The sequence below is a fragment of the Cuculus canorus genome, chromosome 2 (genome assembly GCF_017976375.1).
Source record: "Cuculus canorus isolate bCucCan1 chromosome 2, bCucCan1.pri, whole genome shotgun sequence".
In the NCBI taxonomy this organism is placed as follows: domain Eukaryota; kingdom Metazoa; phylum Chordata; class Aves; order Cuculiformes; family Cuculidae; genus Cuculus; species Cuculus canorus.
The window spans coordinates 157117772-157141668 of record NC_071402.1 but is presented as its reverse complement, the minus strand read 5'-3'; the positions used below and the strand labels follow the sequence as shown (position 1 = coordinate 157141668).

General features: G+C 38.2%; 1 protein-coding gene across 9 annotated transcripts in view; it reads right to left on the bottom strand.

Annotated features, from left to right (window-relative positions):
* ADCYAP1R1 (ADCYAP receptor type I) overlaps positions 1–23897 on the bottom strand; it is a 155973-nt gene that overhangs the window by 60104 nt on the left and 71972 nt on the right. For all 9 annotated transcript variants that reach the window (XM_054059069.1, XM_054059076.1, XM_054059072.1 and 6 more), the window contains one exon: positions 7008–7115. In XM_054059069.1, the coding sequence (XP_053915044.1) occupies positions 7008–7115 (108 nt within the window). The remainder of the gene's footprint in view (positions 1–7007; positions 7116–23897) is intronic.

The window sequence follows — 23897 nt, the reverse complement described above, 5'->3', positions numbered from 1 at the left end:
ATTCATGAATGAAAACATTTTCTCAATGTAGAACATATGGCAGTGCTCACAATGTGCCTATTTATATTATTTTTTACTGCAAATCAAAGAACTAAAAATAGTCTTATTTCTGATCTGGCTATTTGGTTTCTTTCAATGGTCTGTTTGATTAATACGGCTTTATAGGCTCTAGAATATCTCAGCTGTGCAGGGCAAAGAAAGAAAAACAGACTTGGCTTATGTAGGTTTCTACCTCTAGGCAATATTACCTTTGTCTGGAGAAAAAATGTAAAAGTGAAAAAGAACAAAACAGAGAAAACTTTCCATCTGAGAGTGCATATCACAATGGTGGGGCCCTCTCTAGGTCTTACTATGTCATACTGAAATGCAGAAGCACAGCTTGACACAGTTTTCCTTTTTCTTCCTGTGAAAAGATGCCTTAGAATGCTTTAAATACACTCAATTTGAGAGTGGTTGTCTCTGGAATTGACACTGGGAAAGCACAATATACCACAGCGACATCATGCTAGTTATAGCTCCAGATGTAAAAAAAAATGTTAATTGATGGATGTATATCAAAGAAATCAATATTGTAAAGTAAAAAAAAAAAATAAATAAGAAAAATAATTATATTTAGGAATCGTCTAAAAGGAAAGACATAGTAAATTTTTAACCCACTAGATTAGAAAAGACTCAGAAGCTAATATGATTTTTCAGCATGGAGAGATTTTGAGAACAATTTTTTGTTCACAGTCTGCAGCTGAAAGGAAATGAAAAATTCTAGTGATTTTGGAGGAACAGAAACGTGAAATGAAATTTTACAAGGAAGGGTCACCAAACACACAGCATGGGATTTAACATTAGGCTTTCTGAATGTCACTGACAGCAGTTCAGATGTTACTCCTCAGTCCAATTACAGTGAAGGTTAGAGCAGAGTACATTTTCAAATTAAAACCAGCAACAGCATTAATTTTCAGCTAAATCCATAGACAATTTTTTAACAAAGCATCTCTCTAAATGACACTTTATTTTGCTGCCTCTTTTTTTCTTTCTCCATCTTACTGCGTACAGAAAACAGACACTCAAGCCAAGGCAGCCAAATTCCTTTCTGAAATTCATAATAGTAACAATCCCCTCCAGTGATTTCATTCACCTCAAGATAAGCATTTGAGATAGGTTAAAGTACTCGCTGCTTTCCACTTACTGAATCAGAAATCATAGAATAATAGAATCATACAATCATTAAGGTTGGAAAAGACCTCTAGGATCATCCAGTCCAACCATTAACACAACACTGTGCCTACTAAACCATGTCACAAAGTGCCACACCTACACATCTTTAGAAGACCCTGAGGGATGGTGACTCCACCACTTCCTTGGGCAGCCTGTTCCAATGCTCCATCACTCTCTCAGTGAAGAAATTTTTCCTAATATCCAGCCTAAACCTTCATTGGCGCAACTTGAGGCCATTTCCTCTCGTCCCATCACTTGTTACTTGAGAAAAGAGACCAACATCCATCTTGCTGCAACCTCCTTCCAGATTGTTGAAGAGGACAATAAGGTCTCTCCGCAGCCTCCTTCAGACTAAACAGCCCCAGTTCCCTCAGCCACTCCTCATATGTCTTGTAGTCCAGACCCTTCACCATCTCTGTTGCCCTTCTCTTGACACACTCCAGTGCCTCAACATCCTTTGGCTACTGAGGGGTCCAAAACTGAACAAAGTATTCAAGATGTGGCCTCATAATCACTTCCTTACTCCTGCTGACCTCACAAATCCATGTGAACAGTCTGAACTTTGACATATAGCTTTTAGATATCCAAAGCCAAGTGACATATCTCCTATCCCTTCTTTAAGATTAATATATCATATGGTTTGCCTGTTGTTACACAAGCAGCTATACCTACAGGTGCTTCAGTGCTTCATAAGACAATCTTTTTAGAAGTATAATATAAAGTTATTGCTACTGTTCATAAAAATTATTTACAGGAAGATAAAAAAAAATCTGTTAAAAATGAACATGGTATTAATAAATATTAATGTCAGTGCCTAGCTTAGTTACATATTCCAGAAACACAGCAGCAGCCAGAGGATACTATAAGAATCTATAAAATGTGATTAGACACATCTTAAAAACATTTTAGTTATCTAATAATGCTTTATTTAAGGAACCTTCATAAGATGAGACTTTTTTCATTAAACCCTCATAGAAAAAAAAAAATTATACTTAGCTAATTAAAATTAGAAGCAATGATAGTGTAAACTCATGCTGATTCACCCAGAAGAGTGATTATGGATGCAGATATTTCCACCTTGGGGTCACTAGTGCAAATCCAGCCAGATCTGTAGAGATTTCGCACTATTCCAGATTAAATGTTTATTTGTTTATCTAATGAATTATGAATCTTGGTTTTGTTCCTAGTGAACAGATGTCCAAAACCCCCTCAAACTCAGCACTACAAGAGGTAACAGCTGTCACTTTTATTAGCGATGCTGTAAGGAGATAAAGAAAGCAAGACATATGTTTACAGTGGACAGACTACTCCTCCCTTAGGGTCATACTTACATCCTGCTACAGGTCAAATGTGAATTACAGTGTGTGAGCAGGTCTGTAAAACCTGAGAAAATAAAAGTATAATTTCATCTCTTCATTTTACATAGCTCTAGTTATGACAGACCTTTTAATTTTCAAATAATTATTTTGGGGTTTATTTATCTAAAAGTTGGGGTTTTTTGTTTAAAAAAATAAAATAAATCTTTCCTATTAACAGGTAACAGGTTAGTTAAGCTCTGGGATAGATCATATCGAACTAACTTTGCCTTTGAGGAGGGAGATGGGTCAGATGACGTTAATGATGTCAACATTGGAGGCAGTCTGGGCTGCAGTGATAACGCACTGACAGTGTTCACTGCCCTGATGGATGTGGGTCAGGCAAAGAGTAAAGTCAGGACTCTGAATTTTAGGAAAGCAAAATTTCATCTGGTAAAGGAGTTAGTCAATATCATCCTCTGGGAAACTGCCCTCAGGGGCAGGGGAGCAGAACAGAGCTGGCAGGTCTTTAATGATGCTTTCTGTAGAGCACAAGAGCTCTTGATCCCTAGCTGTAAAAAAATCAGTAAAGGAAGCCAAGAGACTGGCATGAGTGAGTCAAGACCTGCTGGTCAAACTAAGCAAAAAGAAGGGAACGCACAGGAAGTGGAATATGGCGCAAGTATCCTTGGAAGATTATAGGGACACTGCCCAGTTGTGTTGGAATGGGGTCAGGAAGGTCACGGCACAGCTGGAGCTGAACTTGGAGAGGGACAGAAAGAATAATAAGAAGGGCTTCTACAGGTATGTCAACCAGAAAAGGAAGATGAAAGAAAGTGTAACCCCCTGGTGAGCAACATTGGCAAATTCAGATGAGGAGAAGGCTGAGGTACTTAACATTTTTTTTGCCCCAGTCTTCACTGTCAACCTTTTTTCCCACACTTCTTGAGTGGACAGACCACAGGGCAAAGGGATCAAGTGTATCCTCAGCAAGTTTGCAGATAACACCAAGCTGAGTTGTGCAGTTGACACACCTGAGAGACAGGATGTCATCCATCTGTCCTGAGGGACCAGAGGGCTTGTCCAAAGGAACCTGGACAAGCTCAAGAAGTCAGCCCATGTAAAATTCATGAAGTTCAACAAGGCTGAGCACAAGACCCTGCAAATGGTTGGGGCAACACCCAGTATCAGTACAGGCTGAGGAGGAAGAGACTGAAAGCAGCCCTGTGAGAAGGATTTGGGTATACTGGTAGATGAAAAGCTGGACATCAGTTGACAATGTGCCCTCACATCCCAGAAGAACAATCATATCCTGGGCTGCAACAAAAGAAGCATGGCCAGCAGGCTGAGGGAGGTCACTCTGTCCCTCTACCTGGCTCTGGTGAGACTCCACCTAGAGTACTACAACCAGCTCTGAAGCCCTCGGCACAGGAAAGACATGGACATGTTGGAGTGGGTCCAGAGGAAGGCCACAAAAATTATCAGAGGGATAGAACACCTCTGCTATGAGGAAAGGCTGAGAGAGTTGGAGATGTTCAGCATGGAGAAGAGAAAGCTCCAGGGAGACCTTATTGTGGCCTTTAAATACTTAAGAAAGATATGGTAGATTTTTTAGCAGTGCCTGTTGTGAATGGGCAAGGGGTAATGGTTTTAAATTAAAAGAGGGTAGATTTAAACTAGATATAATGAAGAATTTTTTTACAACAAGCATATTGAAATATGGGAATGAGTTATCCAGGGAGGTGGTAGATGCTCCATCCCTGGGAACATTCAAGGTCAGTTTCTATCCAGTTGAAGGTGTCCCTGTTCATTGCAGGGTGGGTGGACTTGATTACCTTTGAAGTTTACTTCCAACACAAACCATTCTATGGTTCTATGATTTCTCAAGGTCTCTCAGCCTTAATGCCTTTAGAAATGGAAAAGAAATTTCATCAGTAAATGTGAAAAGGTAACATGTTTGTGTGGGATATAAATAGAAACATAAGAGACAGCCCTTGAAATAAAGAATACTTAAAAAGTCCATGGCAGAGGTGTGTGGACAGATTGGCAGTGGAGATTTCCTGTGCTGTAGGTGTACACAGCATCACTCTCCACAGTATTAAATTAGCAATATCTCTGAGCTTTGCATGTAAAGCAGGCAGAGAAAATTGTCATGCTCTGTTACTATGTGTTAGCACAGTGTAGCCTGAGGGTATGTAGGAGGTATAGATTACAAACCACTGAAAAGGAGGCATCCTAATGGAATTTGGACAGGCGCTGTCTTGAGTATCAGGCCTCCTGCAGTTATATCAAAAGATAATGTATCAACCATCTGCTGATGTGCAATGAACAACATTTAAGTATTTTGCCTGCAGGCTGCAAGAATGACTGATAACTGGATAGTAAATATTTCTTGTTAAGTGCATACCCTGCATTTAGATGACCAGAATTAGTTTGAAAATCAGACTAAAAGACAAGTAGTCAACAAAAAATGATTACAAAGTCATGGAGAGATGAAAAAAAAAATATAAACAAACCAAAACAAAACTTACCCAACAAAAAAAAAAAAAACAACCAAAAACCCAAACCAAAGAAAACTGAAAGACAGAAGAGTATTTCCTTATCCTAGAAGCAAGGAAGCTGGATGCTCACATGTTGGTTATCTATTATCACTAAACATGGAAGGCTCAATAAGTGCCATTTTACCTGCTGAGTCAATACTGAACTGATTATATCTAATTATACCTTCTATAATTAAAGCACATTGAATTACAGTAGTAATTATATTTTTATACATGATAGTGTAAAGAGGGACTTATCTTCCCCTGTTCAAGCATCAGGTGCCTGGTTTAAGTGAATTGCCTTTAGTGCCTTCTGGATAAAGAGAGGTATCTCTGAGGTATGATTCATCTCACGTCTCTTGGAGTAATATAAATTGCCTTCTATGGGTCTCTTTCTCTCCATTGACTACACAGGGAGTCTAGAGGACTCATAGAGAAAACACTCGACGGTCTTATGGGTAAATTTAGATGAGGTAATGATCACCCATAAATTTCTTTCTGTTTCACGAGAGCTCTGACATCTGCTTCAGCATTGGAATGAGTTTAAATGGATGTATTTAAAGGTGAAGATTTCAGTCTTCCTGGAGCTGTGTATGGAACACTTGCTGTCCCCCACAAATTGTGCTCTGCATGTGGCAATGTAGAGAAGGCGGATTTTGGATTCAAGACTGTAAACAAATAATTAATTGGTAAAATAATCTTTGGGAAAAGGATCCTGGGAGATGAAGGTGAAATTGTTCCTCAGTGGAAAGTGCTAATGAAGTGATCTACGGGAGCCTAGATGGGTGCTGGTAGGAAATGGGCAAAACTGTATTTATTATCACGTAAAAAGCTTGGTTTTAGCTAATACGATGGAAGGACTTACCCTCTCTCAGTCATTCAGCTGGGAAGATAATTTCATGCAATCACACACACCACACAAAAAAAAAAAGAGAATTTCAAGAGAACACCTAATCAATATATACATCACGTTAACAACTTAGAGGTATTTCTTCCCATCCATATACTCTTGTTTTTACCTGGCAATTTTTCATACATTTCAAAGTTTAAAAAAAAAAATCAAGAAAGGACAAGGAAGTTTTGGTATTGTGCAAGCAGTAGCTTGCACAGAGATTCTTCTCATTGAAAAGCACTATGTAATATAAATAAGTAGATCAGTATTACCACTGCTGAGGTAGGCTCTCCTTTTAATAGCAACTCATGGTGATTGCATGGGACTTTTGGTCCGAGCCTGGTAAAGTGGTGGCAGAAAGAGACAAAAGAGAAAAAGTGCCAGAACAGCTGACTGTCTGCAGTTTTGCTTACAAGACAAGGGATGACTCTGATAAGCAGCAGTGCATGCTAGAAGCAGAAACTGCCCAAATATCCAATATTTCATTTGTTTGCTTGGTTGCTGGTGCCAGCTGCAAGTGGCAGAAGAATGACATCTCATTTCTACAGACCACAAAAAGGCATGATGGAACTTCTGCATCTCTCCGTGAATCTTTAATTCTGACTCTTCACTGGACTCCCAGTTTGGGAGCTCCTTACACTGGTCATCTTGTGTTTATGTTTTCCTAAGATATGAGAAGAAGCCACTCTTGAGTTTTATTTATTTTTTAAAGTAGGTTTGAACTTTGATGATTAGTTATCCAAGATGCAAACACAGTTTCAGGTCTCATTGATTTCGGGGGAGAACCACGAATGGTTCAGGGCAGAATGTTCTCTTTAGCAACTATAGTTCATGATATTTTCAAGTTGTATAGTCTTTGAAGGCTTTTTGCATACATTCCCTCCAAACTCCACATGCATACATACACTTCTATACACAAACATCCTGGTTTTCTATAGCATTTTTTTTAAACTGAAGCCAAGATGTAGACCACCGTAGTGTTTTCGATTTCCTTTAGTGAGCGTCTAAGTGAAGTTTTACACTCATGCTGGTCATGAACAGGCAAAGAACAAAGAGGAAATACTTTACCGTCTTCAGAGATGATAAACCTGAATAGTGCAGGACACTTGACAAAGACTATTTCACCCACACTTGCAGGTTTCCAGCATGTAATATTGTCCCACATTCCTGGGCAACCTGTAGGAGAGAAGGAGGGATAAAACACATTAGTGGTGGAAATCCATTCCTTCCTTCACTCTGTTATGGTGCTTTATTGTTGGTTCTTTCTTCATCCATAAAAGTGTGCTTGTTTAGATAAATAAACAGTATCACTTTTTAATAGACTTTCCCTGGAAAAAAAATAACTGTCATTCATAGGAATAGCATTAAATATGTAGTTGCATGGCACAATAATGGCCAGACTGTACCCTTGCAGAAGATGACATTTTTTCACTCCAATATATATGAGAAACAATTTTTCCCTTAAGCGTGAAATCTGTTGTCATTTAGCTCTCTTTCTGTAGTGCTGGGATAAGTATTTTATTTATGGATCTTTGATTTAATGTCTATACTTTTGCCTCTAATCCTTGTCAAAGTTCGGTACTGACACATTTTGAAATTTGATATATTGAGATGACTAGAAAATTAAAACCAGATTCTACTTCATCCTATAACCAGTTTTGTGATATGTGTGGGAAGTTTACCTCTTTCTTGTTTATTTCCTAAAAAAAATTGTTAATGGAAATGTCCTCCCTTAGTAAAGAACTGTTGTAATATCATTCAGTATCTTTAATGCAGTCTTCGCACTAGAAAATATAAACTCACAATGTCAAAGGGATGATTTTGAGCTCTAATGATTTTTTGCATGACCTAAAGACAGAATCAGACCTTTAAGGGCTGTTAAGAGATTAGGTTTTAGGTAACAAGCTTTGAACTAAAGATCTGAGCAGTAAAGAGCTAACGTCCTATTACATGCCTGCGAAAAGAGGAGGTGATGAGGTTGTGGATGGGAGTGGTCTTCTCTTAGGATGGAGGAAAAATTCAGGTCCTATGTGCTAATTTAAATATAATAAAGGAGCCCAGCTCCTGCTTCTTTCTGATCACTCCGACAGAGATATGACAAACTATGGCTGGCTTTCAAGAGGCACAAGCCCTCCTGTGATTCTGTAAACTGCCATATAACTAGTTCACAAACCTGGAAGAATTATCCAGTGTACGGAAAGACTCAGAGCAATCTCTCAGATTTCCTACTAGCGTTTAAAAAATTATCTTACTGGAGGAATCTCAAATGGCAATAATTTTTTACCTTGGCAGGAAAAGAAAAAGAATCTAAATCTAAATATCTCCACTACTTATTTGCACTTGATGTTGAGATTAAATACATAATCTTATCAACTGTTAAAAGCCACAAGCTCCATGAATTTGTAAGTGGTTTTCTGATATTATGCTTTCTCTTAGACTATGTGCCAGAAAACTAAGGTCTTCAGTAAAAGTAGATAATACTTCTGAAATGAAAGTGTCATACTTTCAGACTGGCACTGTTACAATATAATGAAGCATGGATGATCAGCTCACATTGTAAAAACAATGTGAGCTTTATCAACTTTGGTGACAGTAGCGGATTTCCATCGGTGGAGAATGTGTGCACAGAGGACTGGGATTGGTGTATTCTTTCCATCAGCTTCAGTGGCAGGGAATCAAGCCCTATGTTTTCTCACAAAAAGTATAGGCCAGATACTACCATGTGTGAAGGATACGCCAGTTCTGAGTTATAAAGTGTTGGAAAAAATAGGTTAGTGTCAAACAACACTGTTATGATGTAGCAATGACAGCACAGTCTAAGTAGTTGATAATCATTATTTCAAATTAAAGGATGCAGCATCAGATTATATAACATAAATTAATAACCATACAAAATCTGGACCCTATTAGATAAAAAGTCCCTCATCTTTCCCAGACCCATCAAAATACAATATTATTGCAAAAATGGTCATTAAATCATTGCAGGAGCTAGAAAAAAGGAATCCATTACATTTCCCCCTCCTCCTCTCTTTTCTCACTCCTACCACAAGTTGTTTCCTTTGTCAGATGAGGATCTTGTTGTATGAGTACTTTGATTCACTAGAACATCTCCAAAAGGCTCAAAGACTGGTGTTTGAAAAGTTTTGTGATACAGTTAGAGTACTAAAGATGGAAATTAAGATCATATTGAGTAGGAACTGTATTTACCATGTAAATCTGAAGACATGTAGTAATAGGTTTACAGTTCACTGATGTGTGGAACTCTGCACAAAAGTAAAGGATGTGTAAATATTCATGGTAATGAGACATTTGGTTACAAGACGTGATAGAAACAATCAAAATGGCTAATAAGGTCTCCTGAGAACCACCTGCTAGCATTACATGCTTAAATTAAATGGGGTTTGACAGGAAGATGGAAGGCTTTCTTATTTCTTGTTATTAGTTCAAGATCAGTTGTCTTCCAGACACCGGGATAGAAATAGACACTTGCAAAGCAATGTAGAGAAATGCAAGGAAATCCTTGCACTGCAGAAAAGAAAGTGTTTACATGGAATAAATATTTCATAGCACTGTGTATCAAATTCAGTTATATCAGGTGGCAGTTTTTGTGATACTATCATGCAGAGTGAAAAAACGAATCCATTTACAAAGATGCTGTAAATTCATTGTTCTCAAAAGCACAAATGTGCTTACATTGGAAGAGAAGGATAGAGAAACAGAAAGTCAGGTAATTTGCCTTAGGTGAGTATGGAGATTGAGAAGAATTCACTATCAATGAGAATATTGCCTGATCCTGCCCGGAAAATATACTTGAAACAAAAAATTTAGAAAAGCAAAGAAAAGGATGACAAATAAAATATTAAATGGAATAAAGGCTGGTGTGCACAATCCCCTTACATTTGTAAATAGTGATACAGCCAGCAACTCCTGCTGGGTGAAATCTGGCCACGGAAATCAAAGTGACTTGAGTGTGAAACTGCACAGCAGGGTTCTCCTCTGGCACTGACGGCATGTCTCCATTGCCATGTGATGCAGGGATAAGCAAGCTAGCGCTGAAAGAGGTAGCTCAGGCACTGCAAGTAGAAAGGTGAAGCTTCAAGTGGGTAAGTTTTCCGGGTTCTTAGCATGTTCAAATTAACTGATAACAACAGATAGTTTTGAAGAATAAGATTTCAAATGGGCCAGAGTGAAAAGTAGTGGTCTTGCTAATGGATGGTCTTGAAAATAAGGCACCTTGCAGAAAGCACAAATTCTGACTTCCTTTCCCGTGTTTGCTACCATGCAGTGCAACCTCCAGACTGAAATTTAGGTTTGATAAACTTTGTAGGAATGATCCTGGCTAATGTAAGATGCACAGCTAGACATCTGGTCTAAGGTAAGTACTTATGCCCTTTAAACGGTATGGGCAAAAGAATGCTTCATCTTATTCAGCTAGTCACCTCCTCTCTAATGGGATGAATGATCCTTTGGGAACCCCCATCCCTCATCATTGACTTTAGTCATTCACCTGGAAGATTAGTTGAGGTTCTTTTAACTACAGATGGCTAAGACTTACCCTTCAGCTGTCACTTAGCTAAACAAACTTTCCTCTGCAGTTCATGGAGTGTGACTTTCCAGATAGGGATGATCCCATTTTAAGGTGGCAGTGGTGGTGAACCACCTTGTAAGTGTATTTCCATGTCTCCACTGACTACACCCAGTAGAATGAGGCTAAGAACTAGCTTAGCCTAGATAAATTCCTATTAAATTCCCCATAGATGTGTGTGGCTTTTTGCAGTAGCCATGAACCAACTCTGCCCTTTGGGCAGTGGGCTGACCAGTAGCCATGCAGTGTCCCCCAGCCACTTTCTGAATGAAGGCATCCAGCTGAGGGTTAGGAGATGTTATGCAGGATGTGAACAGTGTCAGAACAGCTGTGAGGCTCCTGAGCAATTCAAACCAGACCACAATGGCTGTTTATTAAAAAAAAAAAAAAAAACACACATGATCAATCTCTACATCTCTGTCTCAAGCTTCTTCTTGTAGAAGTAAGACAAGACTCATGTTTAGACTGAAAGCTTCCTGTGGCTGGATCCTCCTTGTAATGTTCTTGTGAAATGTGCTTCAAAAAACAGAGTCCTGATTTCAGCTGAAGTACAATATGTATTTTATATTAATTTCCCATGAAGCCCCTGACACTTGAGTCTAAATTCAGTACTGTTGAAGCTGGGGAGAGGGGGAGTGGGGTGTGCCACATTACCTAAGGATGTATCTGACTTGGCAGCCACGGAAAAGGAACAGCTCTTTCAGAGAAAAGTCAGATTTCGTATTAAGGAGGAAACTATGGATATTTATCATTGCAGAATCTTCTGATGCAATTTTAAAATTATACCTAGCACTAAAACCATCCCACCTCTGTGGGGATGTCATCCTACCTCTGTGGAAGTTAACACAAGCCTTGCTTCTGTCCTTTGCTTCAAATTAAGGCTCTCAGAGCAAACATTTTCTCTCTAATCTGCTACTCCTAGGCGCTGAAAAGCTCTCTGGCCTGAAATGTCTGGACATGCACCAAGAGAGACAGATAAAAAAAAAAAAAAACAAAGTAAGCCATGCTGGCAGAACAGCAGTGATAAAGAGCTCTTCAGAAATTGCTTACGTTCCCTATCTTCTTTTTCTCCTCTGGCCAGAGCTGTCTTGAGAGTCCCAGTTTTGATAGTAGCTAGATATAAAATCAGATTTTAGGCAGCTAAAGACCACTGAGTTCAAGAAACAGATCTCACTTTAAATTAACTGAGACTGGAGTCTGTTATCTTCCACCAGCACACAGTCACTGTATCACCAGGACTATGTACAAACTGTTCTTTTCCTATAGATTTATGTCCTGTTTTCTCATGGTGCCCTACTGCAACACCCTCATTTACACTCTTTATATTTTAATCCTTTTTAATATAACCACAACATCCTCCCATGTCCTTATACTGTCCTTAGTGCATCATGCCTCCTTCTCATCTCTGCAAACATTTTGGCAAGAGACACAAAACCAAAGATGTGCTTTCTGAATGGCAAGACCCTGAATATAAATTCAGTGCTCACATATTCACTATTCGTAACAAAATGACTAAGCCCTATCTGTCCTCTTCTCCATTAAAATACATTATTTTGACATCTTTCTTGTACCCAGCACATAATTTTCACAAAACAAAAAGGAATTTGCAGCTTTGAGACTAGTACACCTGGGTCAAAGGTTGCTGAATTTATTCAGTGGATTCAAAATTATTGAGTGAAGGAGGGCAGTGAAAAAAAGGAATGGCAGGGCAATGGGATTTATGAGTTCATACACAGACAAAAAGGAATAGACAAGAATTTGCATAAAATTTGATTCCTTGGCAAATCACAAAAAAAAAAGTAAATACATAAGTCTTATACTTCTGTTACTTTTCAGGTATGGAAAAAAAGGCTTGAGATTAAAATCCACCCTTTTGTCTTACAGCATTTAGTTTGATTTTCAGTTCCTCTCCTTATTTATTAGTTTAAAATATCACCTTCAAGGTCATATTGCCTTCGGGAGAGTAATATCAAAGGAAACATAATGTTACAAGCCAGCATATTAGACTGAATTATATGATGCACAATAACTTTTAAAGGGCATATTGCATATAAAGCCTTTCAGAGAGAGGGGAATATGAGAGAGGTGCTCTCTGTTCTTTCATAAATCTAGGCAAATACCAAAACAAATAAAGGCTTAAGCAAGGCCTGGGTATAGAGCCTAAATTTTCAAAGGTAATTGACATTTCAAAGTAAAGGTATCTTACAGGAGCTCCTGTTACAGAAATGGTCATTAGGTGTTTCAAGTTAGGCAGCAAACTTATACCATTGTCAGATTCAATAGCCTCTTTTGAAAGTCCGGGATGTAAGAGAGTAGAAAAGAAAATACCAACAGAAATTCCAAAGTTATAAAAGAGGAGAAATAAAAACACAAAGAGGAGAAAAAAAAAAACAGTAAAGGAGCACAGGCAAAACAAAAAGTCATTCCTTCCTTAGAATGTCTTATATACAAAGCAGATATGAAAGATCAAGTACATGGGGAAACTGAACAGAGAAAAAGGAAAGGTTTTTTCCTTCTCAGTTCTACTCCCAATAGATTTTGGAATTGTTTGAGCATCATTTATTTTTTCAGCATATATCATCTGAACTAGCTATTATAATAATAATTTGTTCCTCTATACAAATTTTGCTACTGCTGGACTGAGATGTTGTCTAACCTTGTGTTGTCCAACCTGGTATTCATTCTCCTAAACAGTATAAACATTGTATGTGGAAACCTGAGCAAAGTTCTTCTACATTTCTTTCACAGTGCATGAAGAAAAAACAGATACCTCCGGAGGGCATTGCTAGAGGGTTTCTATGACATATTATCCTTTGGAGGTGTTTAATTTCATCCACTGATTAGAAAAGGCACCAAGAGTAAGCCTAATCTTAGGCTTAAAACAGCTGGACTTAGACGAGAGGAATTACACATGTATAGCCCAAGTGACACATGTAGGACTGTGTGTAAAGACAAACAAATTGGGGTCAAACTTACCATGAGTTGGCACACCTTAATACTTTCCATTACCTTTCTCTACATTATGACTATTGAGAATTGGTTGTTTATATAATGTAATTATATAAACTATGATAATATTTTCTACTGTTACATTATTGGTAAAGTTAATAATTTTATCGGATGACATTTCCAGAGATCTCAGATTTATTAAGTGCAGCACCATTTCCAAAGAACTATTATCAGCATAATTTATGAAAGAGAACATTGGAAAAAATATTTGAGCTATTTCACTTATCTACCAAGTTAATCCTAGATTATACTAAAAACTAGAAGTGAAAGAAACAGAAACACTGAGTTTTCTTTGACGGAACAGTGTATTTTCAGGCACAGTAGAAGAAAAGATGAGCTGAAGATAACATTCTTTAGTTCTCAAAAGATTAAATGCATATGGTTTGAATTTGCCAAATGTAAATTGTATATTTCAGAACTTTTTTTTTTTTTTATTTCACCTGGTTTCGATGTTCTATACCACTCTGGGACTTTGGCTCTTCTTCCAGGCACCTTCAGACTGAGTCACACAAATTACAAATCAGAATTCTGTCCCTATTCCTTCTATTTTGGTGGGGAAAAATCATAGAATCATAGAATGGTTTTGGTTGGGAGAGACTTTAAAGATCATTCAATTCCAACCACTCTGCCATGGGCAGGGACATCCTGCACTAGGTCAGGTTGCTCAAAGCCTCATCTAATCTGATCTTGAACACTTAGGGGGATGGAGCACACACTGCTTCTCTGGGCAACCTGTTCCAGTGCCTCACCACCTTCACAGTAAAAATTTCATCGTAATATCTAACCTAAATCTCCCCTCTTGCAGCTCAAAACCATTCCCTCTTATCCTATTCCTGCATTTCCTGATAAAGAGCCCCTTCCCAGTTTTCCTGTAGGCCCCCTTTAAGTACTCAAAGGCTGCTAGAAGGTCTCCCAGAAAACTTCTCCCCTCCAGGCTGAATAACCCCAGCTCTCTCAGCCTGTCCTCATATGGGAGGTTCTCCAGCCCTCTGATCATCTTTAAGGCTCTTCTCTGGACTTGTTCCAACAGATCTATGTTTTTCCTGTGTTCATGACTCCGGAAGTAAATACAAATACATACACAAGGCATTATTTGACCATGATCTGTCAGTGGAAAAGAAAATAAAGATCCTTCCATTTGTGCAAAAATTCAGCCATTAGAACTACTCTCCTCATGAGTGTGAAAGGTTCTTGTATACATCTCAGGTGAATCACATACAGCTCAGGTGGAAGGGTTAATACCAAATTACTGGTTTTTTTCCTTGAACATTTTATACATGGCAAAAATCAGCTTCTAGATGACAGCAGCTCTTATCTATAATTACAGAGGTATAAACATTTTTTACAGTTGTTTAATTCCTTACAATCACAGGATATTTATTCTAAGCTCACATTTGTTCTTGCATTATTACCTGCCAAGAAAACCTCATCCAAGAAAATCCTCAGAATCATTTAAATGCTGCCAACCAATTGGCCTTAGGTGAGCTTTAGAAGGTTTTAAAGGGAAGCTTCAATTTGGCAAAATCTTTGGAACATTTCTTTGTCTAATTATACAGATGAGTTAAAAGCCAATAATCTGGGAAATGGAGAGGTGTTTCTTCTTTAAAAAAACCTTTCTTTAAATACAATAAAAAGAAAGTTGGTTTATTCATCTATGAGAAAGTCACCATTTTGTTGCTCTGGAAGCAGAGATGCTGTGAAATTACTCAAAAAAATTGGGAGATATTATTCCAACACTGCTTGAGGACAGAATGATACTTACAAGCTGCCAGAACCTGAGCCAGTGGCAAACTCACCAGCTGTGGATAATCTGGCATCACTCAGGACATTGGCTATGTGAGAACATGCGGTATTGCTGGAGGCAGCCTTGCCTGGCAGCAGCTGGTACCCCTAAATTCTTTTATTGCTGGTGGCAGTGAAATTGCTATCATGGTCCTACCCCACGACCACACCATTCTGACTCACTTCCCTCTCTCCTTAGGATAAAAAGACATTATGCACTTTTCTTTATCAACTCTTATCTTCTATTAATTCTCCTGAGAGAGAGGGGGAAAAGGAGGCTATTTCTGCCAGTGGTTAGAAGGCTTTTTACACATCACAGTGGTACAAACCTTAATCCTTAAATGACTGGGCACAAAGTCATTTCTGGTAAGAGCATAGTAAAAATATCAGCTGAAGTCTATAGAGTTAAGAGAGACTTTGAGAAGAAGACAATGGAATAAGAACCAGGAACGTGTTCCTCTTCCACAAAGCCTCATATTCTTCTGTCATATTCCACCCAAATTGATCCTGCCCTTCACAGGCACAATCTATCCATAAAAAAGACAACAGGGTAGAACTCATCAACTTTGTCCTACCTTTTTGAAGAGTTTCAATTAACAATAATAACTAAGCATACAGCTGGTTATGGTGATGGAGGAGCAGGATAGAAGTATATAGTATACATTTATATGCATAATATAAAAAAATGTTATATATAATATGATTTTTTCCCCACAAGTGTTAATGTGCCTCACAAGAACTGTTGCTTTCAATCAAAGCTGCAGGTAAGGAATCTTTCCAAGCCGTATAGCCAGACAGTTCACCGGCATTTTACAGCCCATGGAGGGTGATGATGTTTGGCCCATTATGACACCTATGGGCTTGTGAAGAAGACATTTGTAAAGATCACCAGGATAATTAGTTGCTATGGATACAAAGAAACTAGATATTTTTCTAGTTTGTCTTTTGGAGTCTGCATTCCTTTGAAAATGGAGAGAGGATTTAGCTGCATGGAAGAAGATGAGAAGATTTGGTAGCATATCTCTTGAAAATTTAGTCTTCCCAGTAATAAATTCAGAACTTCAAATCTGTTCAGCCACAGAAGAAAAAAATGCTAACATATTCCTTTGATTTGTTAGCTTCTAACTAATCTCACAACAGCTTTGAAGTGGCATTAAACTGGGGTGTAAGTCTTGAACCAGCCTCGGGGTATGGGGTTATGCTTCAATCTTAAAAAATACCAATGCAGGAGAACAGGATTTTCAATGGGACTTATTCAGGCAAAGTTTGAGGTCAACAGTTACCTAGTCACTAACATTTGTCAGGAATTTGGGTTTGCTTCTTAAAGGACAAATAGAGCAAAAAAAGCCCACAGACATCAAACAACTGAAGAGGTGCTGACCTCAAGTTTACATGACTGATAACTTCAGAACTTATATTGAAATCTGTTACAAGTGTATTAATTTGTAATTCCCTCGGAGGAATTTACAAATTATTGTTACATAGATTTTATGCTAGCTTTGGGGGTGAGAAGACTCTCCTCCCTTTTTACATCTGGGAAAACAAAAATAAAACAAAACAAAATAAGTGGTGAAAGCTGCACAGAGGAGAAGGACCTGGGGGTGTTGGTTGACAGCCGACTGAACATGAGCCAGCAGTGTGCCCAGGTGGCCAAGAAGGCCAATGGTATCTTGGCTTGTATCAGAAACAGTGTGACCAGCAGGTCCAGGGACGTTATTCTCCTTCTGTACTCGGCACTGGTGAGACCGCACCTCGAATACTGTGTTCAGTTCTGCACCCCTCACTCCAAGAAGGATGTTGAGGCTCTGGAGCGTGTCTAGAGAAGAACAAAGAAGCTGGTGAGGGGGCTGGAGAACAAGTCTTATGAGGAGCGGCTGAGAGAGCTGGGGTTGTTTAGCCTGGAGAAGAGGAGACCTTATTACTCTCTACAACTACCTGAAAGGAGGTTGTGGAGAGGACGGAGCTGGCCTCTTCTCCCAAGTGACAGAGGACAGGACAAGGGGGAATGGCCTGAAGCTCGGCCAGGAGAGGTTCAGGCTGGACATCAGAAAAAAAGAATTCATGGAAAGGGTCATTGGACGCAGGAAGCAGGAACAGGCTGCCCAGGGAGGTGGTTGAGTCACCATCCCTGGAGGTGTTTAAAACATGGCTGGATTAGATACTCAGAGACTCAGTGGTTTAGTGGCTGATAGGAATGGTTGGACTCGATGATCCAAGGGGTCTTTTCCAACCTAGTGATTCTGTGATTCTTTGACATTGAAAGCTAAACACTCTCCAGAGCAAGAGTTTTAACAGATCTCAGAAGAAAGCTGCCCCTTTGTATTCAGACTCCTGTCCTCCCCAATTCCTTGTTTTTCTATTGATTATAAATAGGGTTATCTCAGTGGAAAAAGCATGTTTGTAGTAAAAGACAATTCAGTAGAAATCTTGGGCCAAATTCATTCCTGATGTAACCACAGTGACGCCAATGTGGATACTCTCAAGAGGCACTTATTCCTTGTTTGCTCCTTCAAATATTCTGACGATGAGAAAAGACTGAATTAAATAACTTAATTTCTACCAGTATGCAAATTCCACAATCTCTCCTGGAAACTGTTCTAGTGGTGAGTCAAGCAATTCCTTGTCTGAGCCCATGGGACTTTATAACCTAATGGAGGAAACAAAAGGAATAAATAAATTACAAAAAGCTGGTTCATACTCTGTTAAGAGGCATGCTAACACATTGCATTTCATACTTCTGATTATGAAGACAGAAGCTACATTTTGTTCAAGCTTTTGAAGTAACTGAAAAAGAAATCTTGAAGCAAAAGTGCAATGCAATAACAAAGTCAGAGTTTAAAAAAGCCTATCTCCTGTTTCATATGGAACTTCTTTGACTCTGCCTGCACTGTATTCAGAGTATTAAAAAAACAAAAAACAAAACCCAAACACTGGAAAATAAATACAATCCATCCTTACAACAGTTTACATACACCTGGGAAATTTCTGTCAGTACGAAAGAGACTAAAAGAAATGATATTACTGTTCAGTAAGTTCCCAGCTACCAGTTGTGTTCCTGTCAACAGCAGATATAGAAAGACATACACATTGATCAGGGTAGTCAATCTGAAGTCCGTGAAAAGGCAATGTGAGTGATATTAATAGATGAAAATGGAGGTGGAGTGCATGATGAAAAAGGACAAAGGAGAAGTTAGTGAAGCATGGAGAACTATCATGACCTGGTAATCATAGAATCATAGAATCACTAGGTTGGAAAGGACCCACTGGATCATTGAGGCCAGCCATGAATGAACCATGAATGATTTCAACCTATTTGTTTTGGTTTGGTTTTTTCCCTGGAAAGATTTTTTTACAGTGAGAGAAAGGGAAGAAATGGAATGGAATATAAAGTGGGAAGGAACTACCAGTGCATCACACCCAGACCAGCATTATCACCAGCATGAGAGGCCATGTAAATTTAATCCAGAAAACGTAGATGTGTACGCACTGCTCACGACTCAGCTAGGAACTCTTAATCCCAGAGTTGTGAGTTTGAGCCCCATTTTGGATGTTAAAATGGACTGTGGTGGATTGACTTTGGCTGGACAGCATGTGACCAACAAGCCACTCTATCAGTCCCCTCCTCAGGAAGACAGCAGGGTGAGAAAATGAGAAAGAAAACTAAAGGCAATTTAATAAAGTAAAAACAAAGGAAAATAATTTATTTTCCACTTTCAATCAGCAGGTGATGTCCATTCACTTCCTGGGAAGTAGGACTTCAGTACGCACAGCAGTTGCTACAGAAGACAAATGTAATAACAAATGCCCTTTCCTCCCTACCTCCTCCTTTCTCTTAACTTTTATCGCTGAGCAGATATCATATGGTATGGAACATCCCTTTGGTCAGTTGTCCTTGCTGCGTCCTCTCCAAAGATCTTGCTCACACCTTGCCTACTTGATGAGGAGGGGGAATATTGCAGAGACAGCCTCCATGCCACACCAGCAGAGTTTAGTAGCAGCAAAACCACTGGTGGGTTATCAACAACTCTGTAGCTACTAACACAAAGCACAGCACTATGAGGGCTGCTGTAGGGGAAAATTAACTCCATCTTAGCCAGACTCAATACAATTGTGTAAACTACAAAACAAAAAGTCTCACAACACCTTATAGTAAAGCACAGAACCCCCAAACTGATAAACATGATAATGAGACAGAGGAAGAGGTCAGAAGTATTTCTGATATTCAGATATATGAAACAAGTTAGGTGAAAATGCTCAGAAAACAATTGGAACTGGATACAGGAAGGCCCAAATTTATAGTGATGTTAATGCAAACTCTATACTGCTAGAGATAAGATTGCCTTTAGATTAGATCCTTGGAGACCAAGTGTGGTGGATCTGTCTTTCTTTGTCTGGAGACTGGAAGGATACAGGAAAATAATTGGAAGTCGTCATTACAGAATGTTAAGTTGTCATCACAGCTGGATGATTTATGGTAGAGGACCAGTAACATCAGTTTAAACTTCCAGATATGCCGTGTTGCTGATTTAGTCACTATCTCCATCAAAGCCATTAGTGCAGTCATTGTAGGAAGTAGTATTTTGGGAAGAATGTGGGTTTTAAGCACATTTGGGGAAAAAAAGTGTCTATAGACTCTCATTTTTCTTTTGCTTATCCTTATGAATGAGGAATTAGTTCCAACAAAGTCAATGGTTTTCTCTGTATATAAAGCTACTCTAAGTCAGACACTAATCGGTTTAGACAATTTAAGGATGTGTTAAAAAAGAAATATGAAAATGAACTATGTATATTATTCCCTCTCTAGAGGAGAAAACCAGTAAAGACTAGAATAAATAGAAAAGGTTAAAGACCTAGTAGGAAGAGAAATTGTTCTGTTGTGCCAGTCACAAATACATGCAGACAGGTAATTACACTCTCATCGGAAAGAATAAATAACTGTGAAAAATTCCATACATACAAACGATAGTATTTTACTCTTGGTTTTTATTGGAATGTGAAAAAATTATGGGAAAACAGAAAATAAGACCAAAAGGATCTATGGAGGTCGTGAAGACTATTAATCACATCCAGGAAAAATAAACCATAACTAATATAGAAAAGAAAGATTGAGAGTTTTTATTGTCTTTGATATTCTTATTATATGGGCAGCCTGATCTAGTGGGATGTCTCTGCCCACGGCAGGGGGTTTGGAACTAGATGATCTTTAAGGTCCCTTCCAACTCAAACTATCCTATGATTCTATGATCTGGACAAAGGATGAGGAAAGTACATTACAGGGCACAGTTCTGCACACTTGAGTTATAGCGTAAAGGTCCAGAAACTTCTTTATCTTTCAGTCATTTGATATTTTTTTACTTACAGGGACCATGATAGCATCAGAGTCATATAAAGATGGTAATAGATTTCTTCATTGTATTCTGAGAGTGAATAGATGTTTTATTCCTCAGAAGACAGAAAATTACCCCCTAGTGTAAAACCCAGTTAGATATAGAAGTTATTTATAGGTATTTATACAGGTACGGTGTAAAGGAATATACTTACATATATCCACAGATATATTATTCATCGACTAACTGTTTAGGGTACACATAGAAGAAAAATTAGAAAGTGCACAAAGAATGCTCCATTTTTAACCTAAGTAGGAAATCTTGTGTAATCTATTCCTGTGTATAGGAATGATCATCTGTTGTAATTATACCTTTCAAACTTTTCTTTATCAGTTCCCAGTCCAGGAAAAAAATGGGAAACAGATCAGTTATTTTGGTATATGCTGTATGAAGAGAGTGCTGAAACAGTTCTACCAACTAGGAGTACTGTGTTTAATATTGTTCTAACATATTAATTTCTGATACCAACGGGTTCTGTTTCAACTACTTTGCAGAGAAGAGGTAGAATTATATTAGTCATTTGGCTGTATGACCAAAAACCTGGAGCAGATTCAAGTACTTCAGTGTCTTGGGAACAAAGATGAGGCATGTTCTCAAAATGGATACAATACTCTTCAGAGCATAATTTCAATTTGGCTTTACTCTTGTCACATGATTTGGGTATACTTTTGTTACACGCTCTAATATTTCTTTTTCTCTTCTAAAGCATTTCATGTGCATTGACTTCTATTATTATTTTTTTTTTACACAGGTCCTGGTTAATCTCTCAATTATGGGTTATTTTAATGTTGTCTTTTGTTTTGGTTGTGATGTCTAGCTGTGGTGCTTCACTGTGCTGGCTTTGATTTGTATTTTTTCTGTAAAGGAAACAACCCAACAGTTCTAGCAACCTTGTGAGCACAAAATATATGGCTTGATAATGAAAAATGCAAGCTGCTGTGGAAAGGTAGGCATACAGGATGTCGAAAATGTTTTTTAGGGTAATCAGAAAGGCAAGGAGAAAGATCAATAAGAATAGCACCTCCAGGTGCTTATCCATAAGACTCAACTATATGGTCTTGAAGGGTTAAAATTGCACCATCTAATTTCAGACATGTGCCTTACCTGCCCAAGCTAGTTAGATAAAAAGAATAGCCATAAAGTAAAATAGCATATGTAAATTAAAAGAGAAAAAGGAAATCCAGGACTGGGAAGAAAAGTAGGCAGCTAAACTCTTTGAGATTGTGGATACATCTCAAGTGGGACTCAGCTTGCATACTAAGACAACTTAATTTACATGTCTGAATATACAAAGTGCATGTAAATCTCAGTATCTATCAACTGTACAAGCAGCCTTGGGACACTAGCCAGATAATTTAGCCAATAAATTGGATGTGTAACATCCAATGATGCAATTGTTCCCCAAGGAGGACATTTTCGCCTAAATACAGAGCCCAATATAGTTCTCTTTACTCAAACATGAATTTAAAACATTTGTTGAATTCAGCAGAAGTTGCAGTTGCACATCAACAGCAGCAGAAATACACCTGGAGAAGAGCAAGAGTTGTTCCTGGCGCTCACTGCAGAATCCTCTCACTGCCGAATCCTCTCACTGCCATCTGGGTAGTTCTTGTGCTTATTTTGGCAAAAGCTGTGTTTAGATTAAGAATTATCAAAACCCTGAAAGTGTGATTTCTTAGTGATCTTTTCAGAAAACTAGCTGCTGGTAGCTGTAAACTTATTATTAACTGGGAAAATAACTATTAGCTCAGAGGTCAGTCTCGATATTTCTGTATGGCTTGAGGCTCAAAACAGCCCATGGCAAAAGCAAAAGTGCTCAAAAACACGTTTACAGTATGGTGCAAGAGACAGGTGAGTACTTTGATTAATCTCTAAATCATTTATAAGACATGGTGTATTTATCGAGCTGTCAGAATCACGAGTCTTCATGGCATCTGGGAGCATATTCCAGAAATGAGAAAAGGAAGAAAGAACTTTTACTTTAACTAAGTACTAACTAAGTACTAACTTTTACTTTAACTACTTTGATCTGAAGTCTGTATGGCAAGCTTTCTAAATTTTATTCTTTTCCAGACAACTTGTAGGAATAAGGAACATATTTGAAAAACTAAGCAAAACCAAAAGCTGGTGTAGAACTGAGCTCTAATATTTAATGTTCCTGTAGTTATGAAATGAAGAAAAAACAGATCATACATCAATAGGAGAGAAAATATACTACTCCACTTCTGGATTATCTGAAATTAACAGATTATCTTTAAATATATATAAAATACAGTTTATATAAGTTTATTCTGGCTGAATAAACTATGATTATTTTTTTTTTTTTACGAAAAAACTCAAAACATTCTGCTTTCAGCCAGCCAACATAAGATTAATTTCACCTTTAGTCTTCAGCGTGACATTGCTGAAGTATTTCTGAACCACAGAATAACCTATTTCTGTGGTGGTATTCATAGTAGAAGATAAAATCTCAAGCTGGGACACATAGCAACAGCACAGAACAAATTAATTTCTTTCTAGTATAACATGCAAAATCCTTCTCTCTAGAATGCCATATTTCAATACATTAACCCTTATGACTCCCAAAACAAAACACATGAGGAGAGTTCTTTGCTTCATTTCTTCTACAAAAAGCTGGAAAACTGCTTGAAACTGAACGATCTTCCTAATTTTCCTTTTCTGCTTGTTCTATTTCACGGGATGAATTTAGGGAAGTAATTGCATATTTTCTTCTCCCTTTTGCCAGGAGCAAATTACTATGTACGTTCTGAATCAGCAGCGGTGGCTAGAAGCTCATGGGCAAAGCCAAGGGTCTCCCTTGCTGCCTGCCCCCATCCTGCCTTGAGCAGAAGCTAAAAAAATATATTGAATATTGGACGTGTGGTTTCTGCTGCCCTGCTTGCCTGGTAATGAAAGAGGTTATGAAGTTCAGCGGATACTGCAGGGTTGTCTCCACTTTCTACATCTCTTTAGTGTCCTACAGAGCAAATAAAAATCTGATCCACTGTAATTTCCAGTCAAAGAAGGAACACAGCTTAATGAAGCAGAATGAAGTAGAAACAGAAAGAATGTTGTGAAAAAAGAACAGGATTTCGATACAGAGTAAGAACTCAGGGCATTACTATTTAAGGTGTTATTATGCATGAAAGTTACCTTGCACTTCTACTTTTGAAGATAACTAAAACTGAATTATCT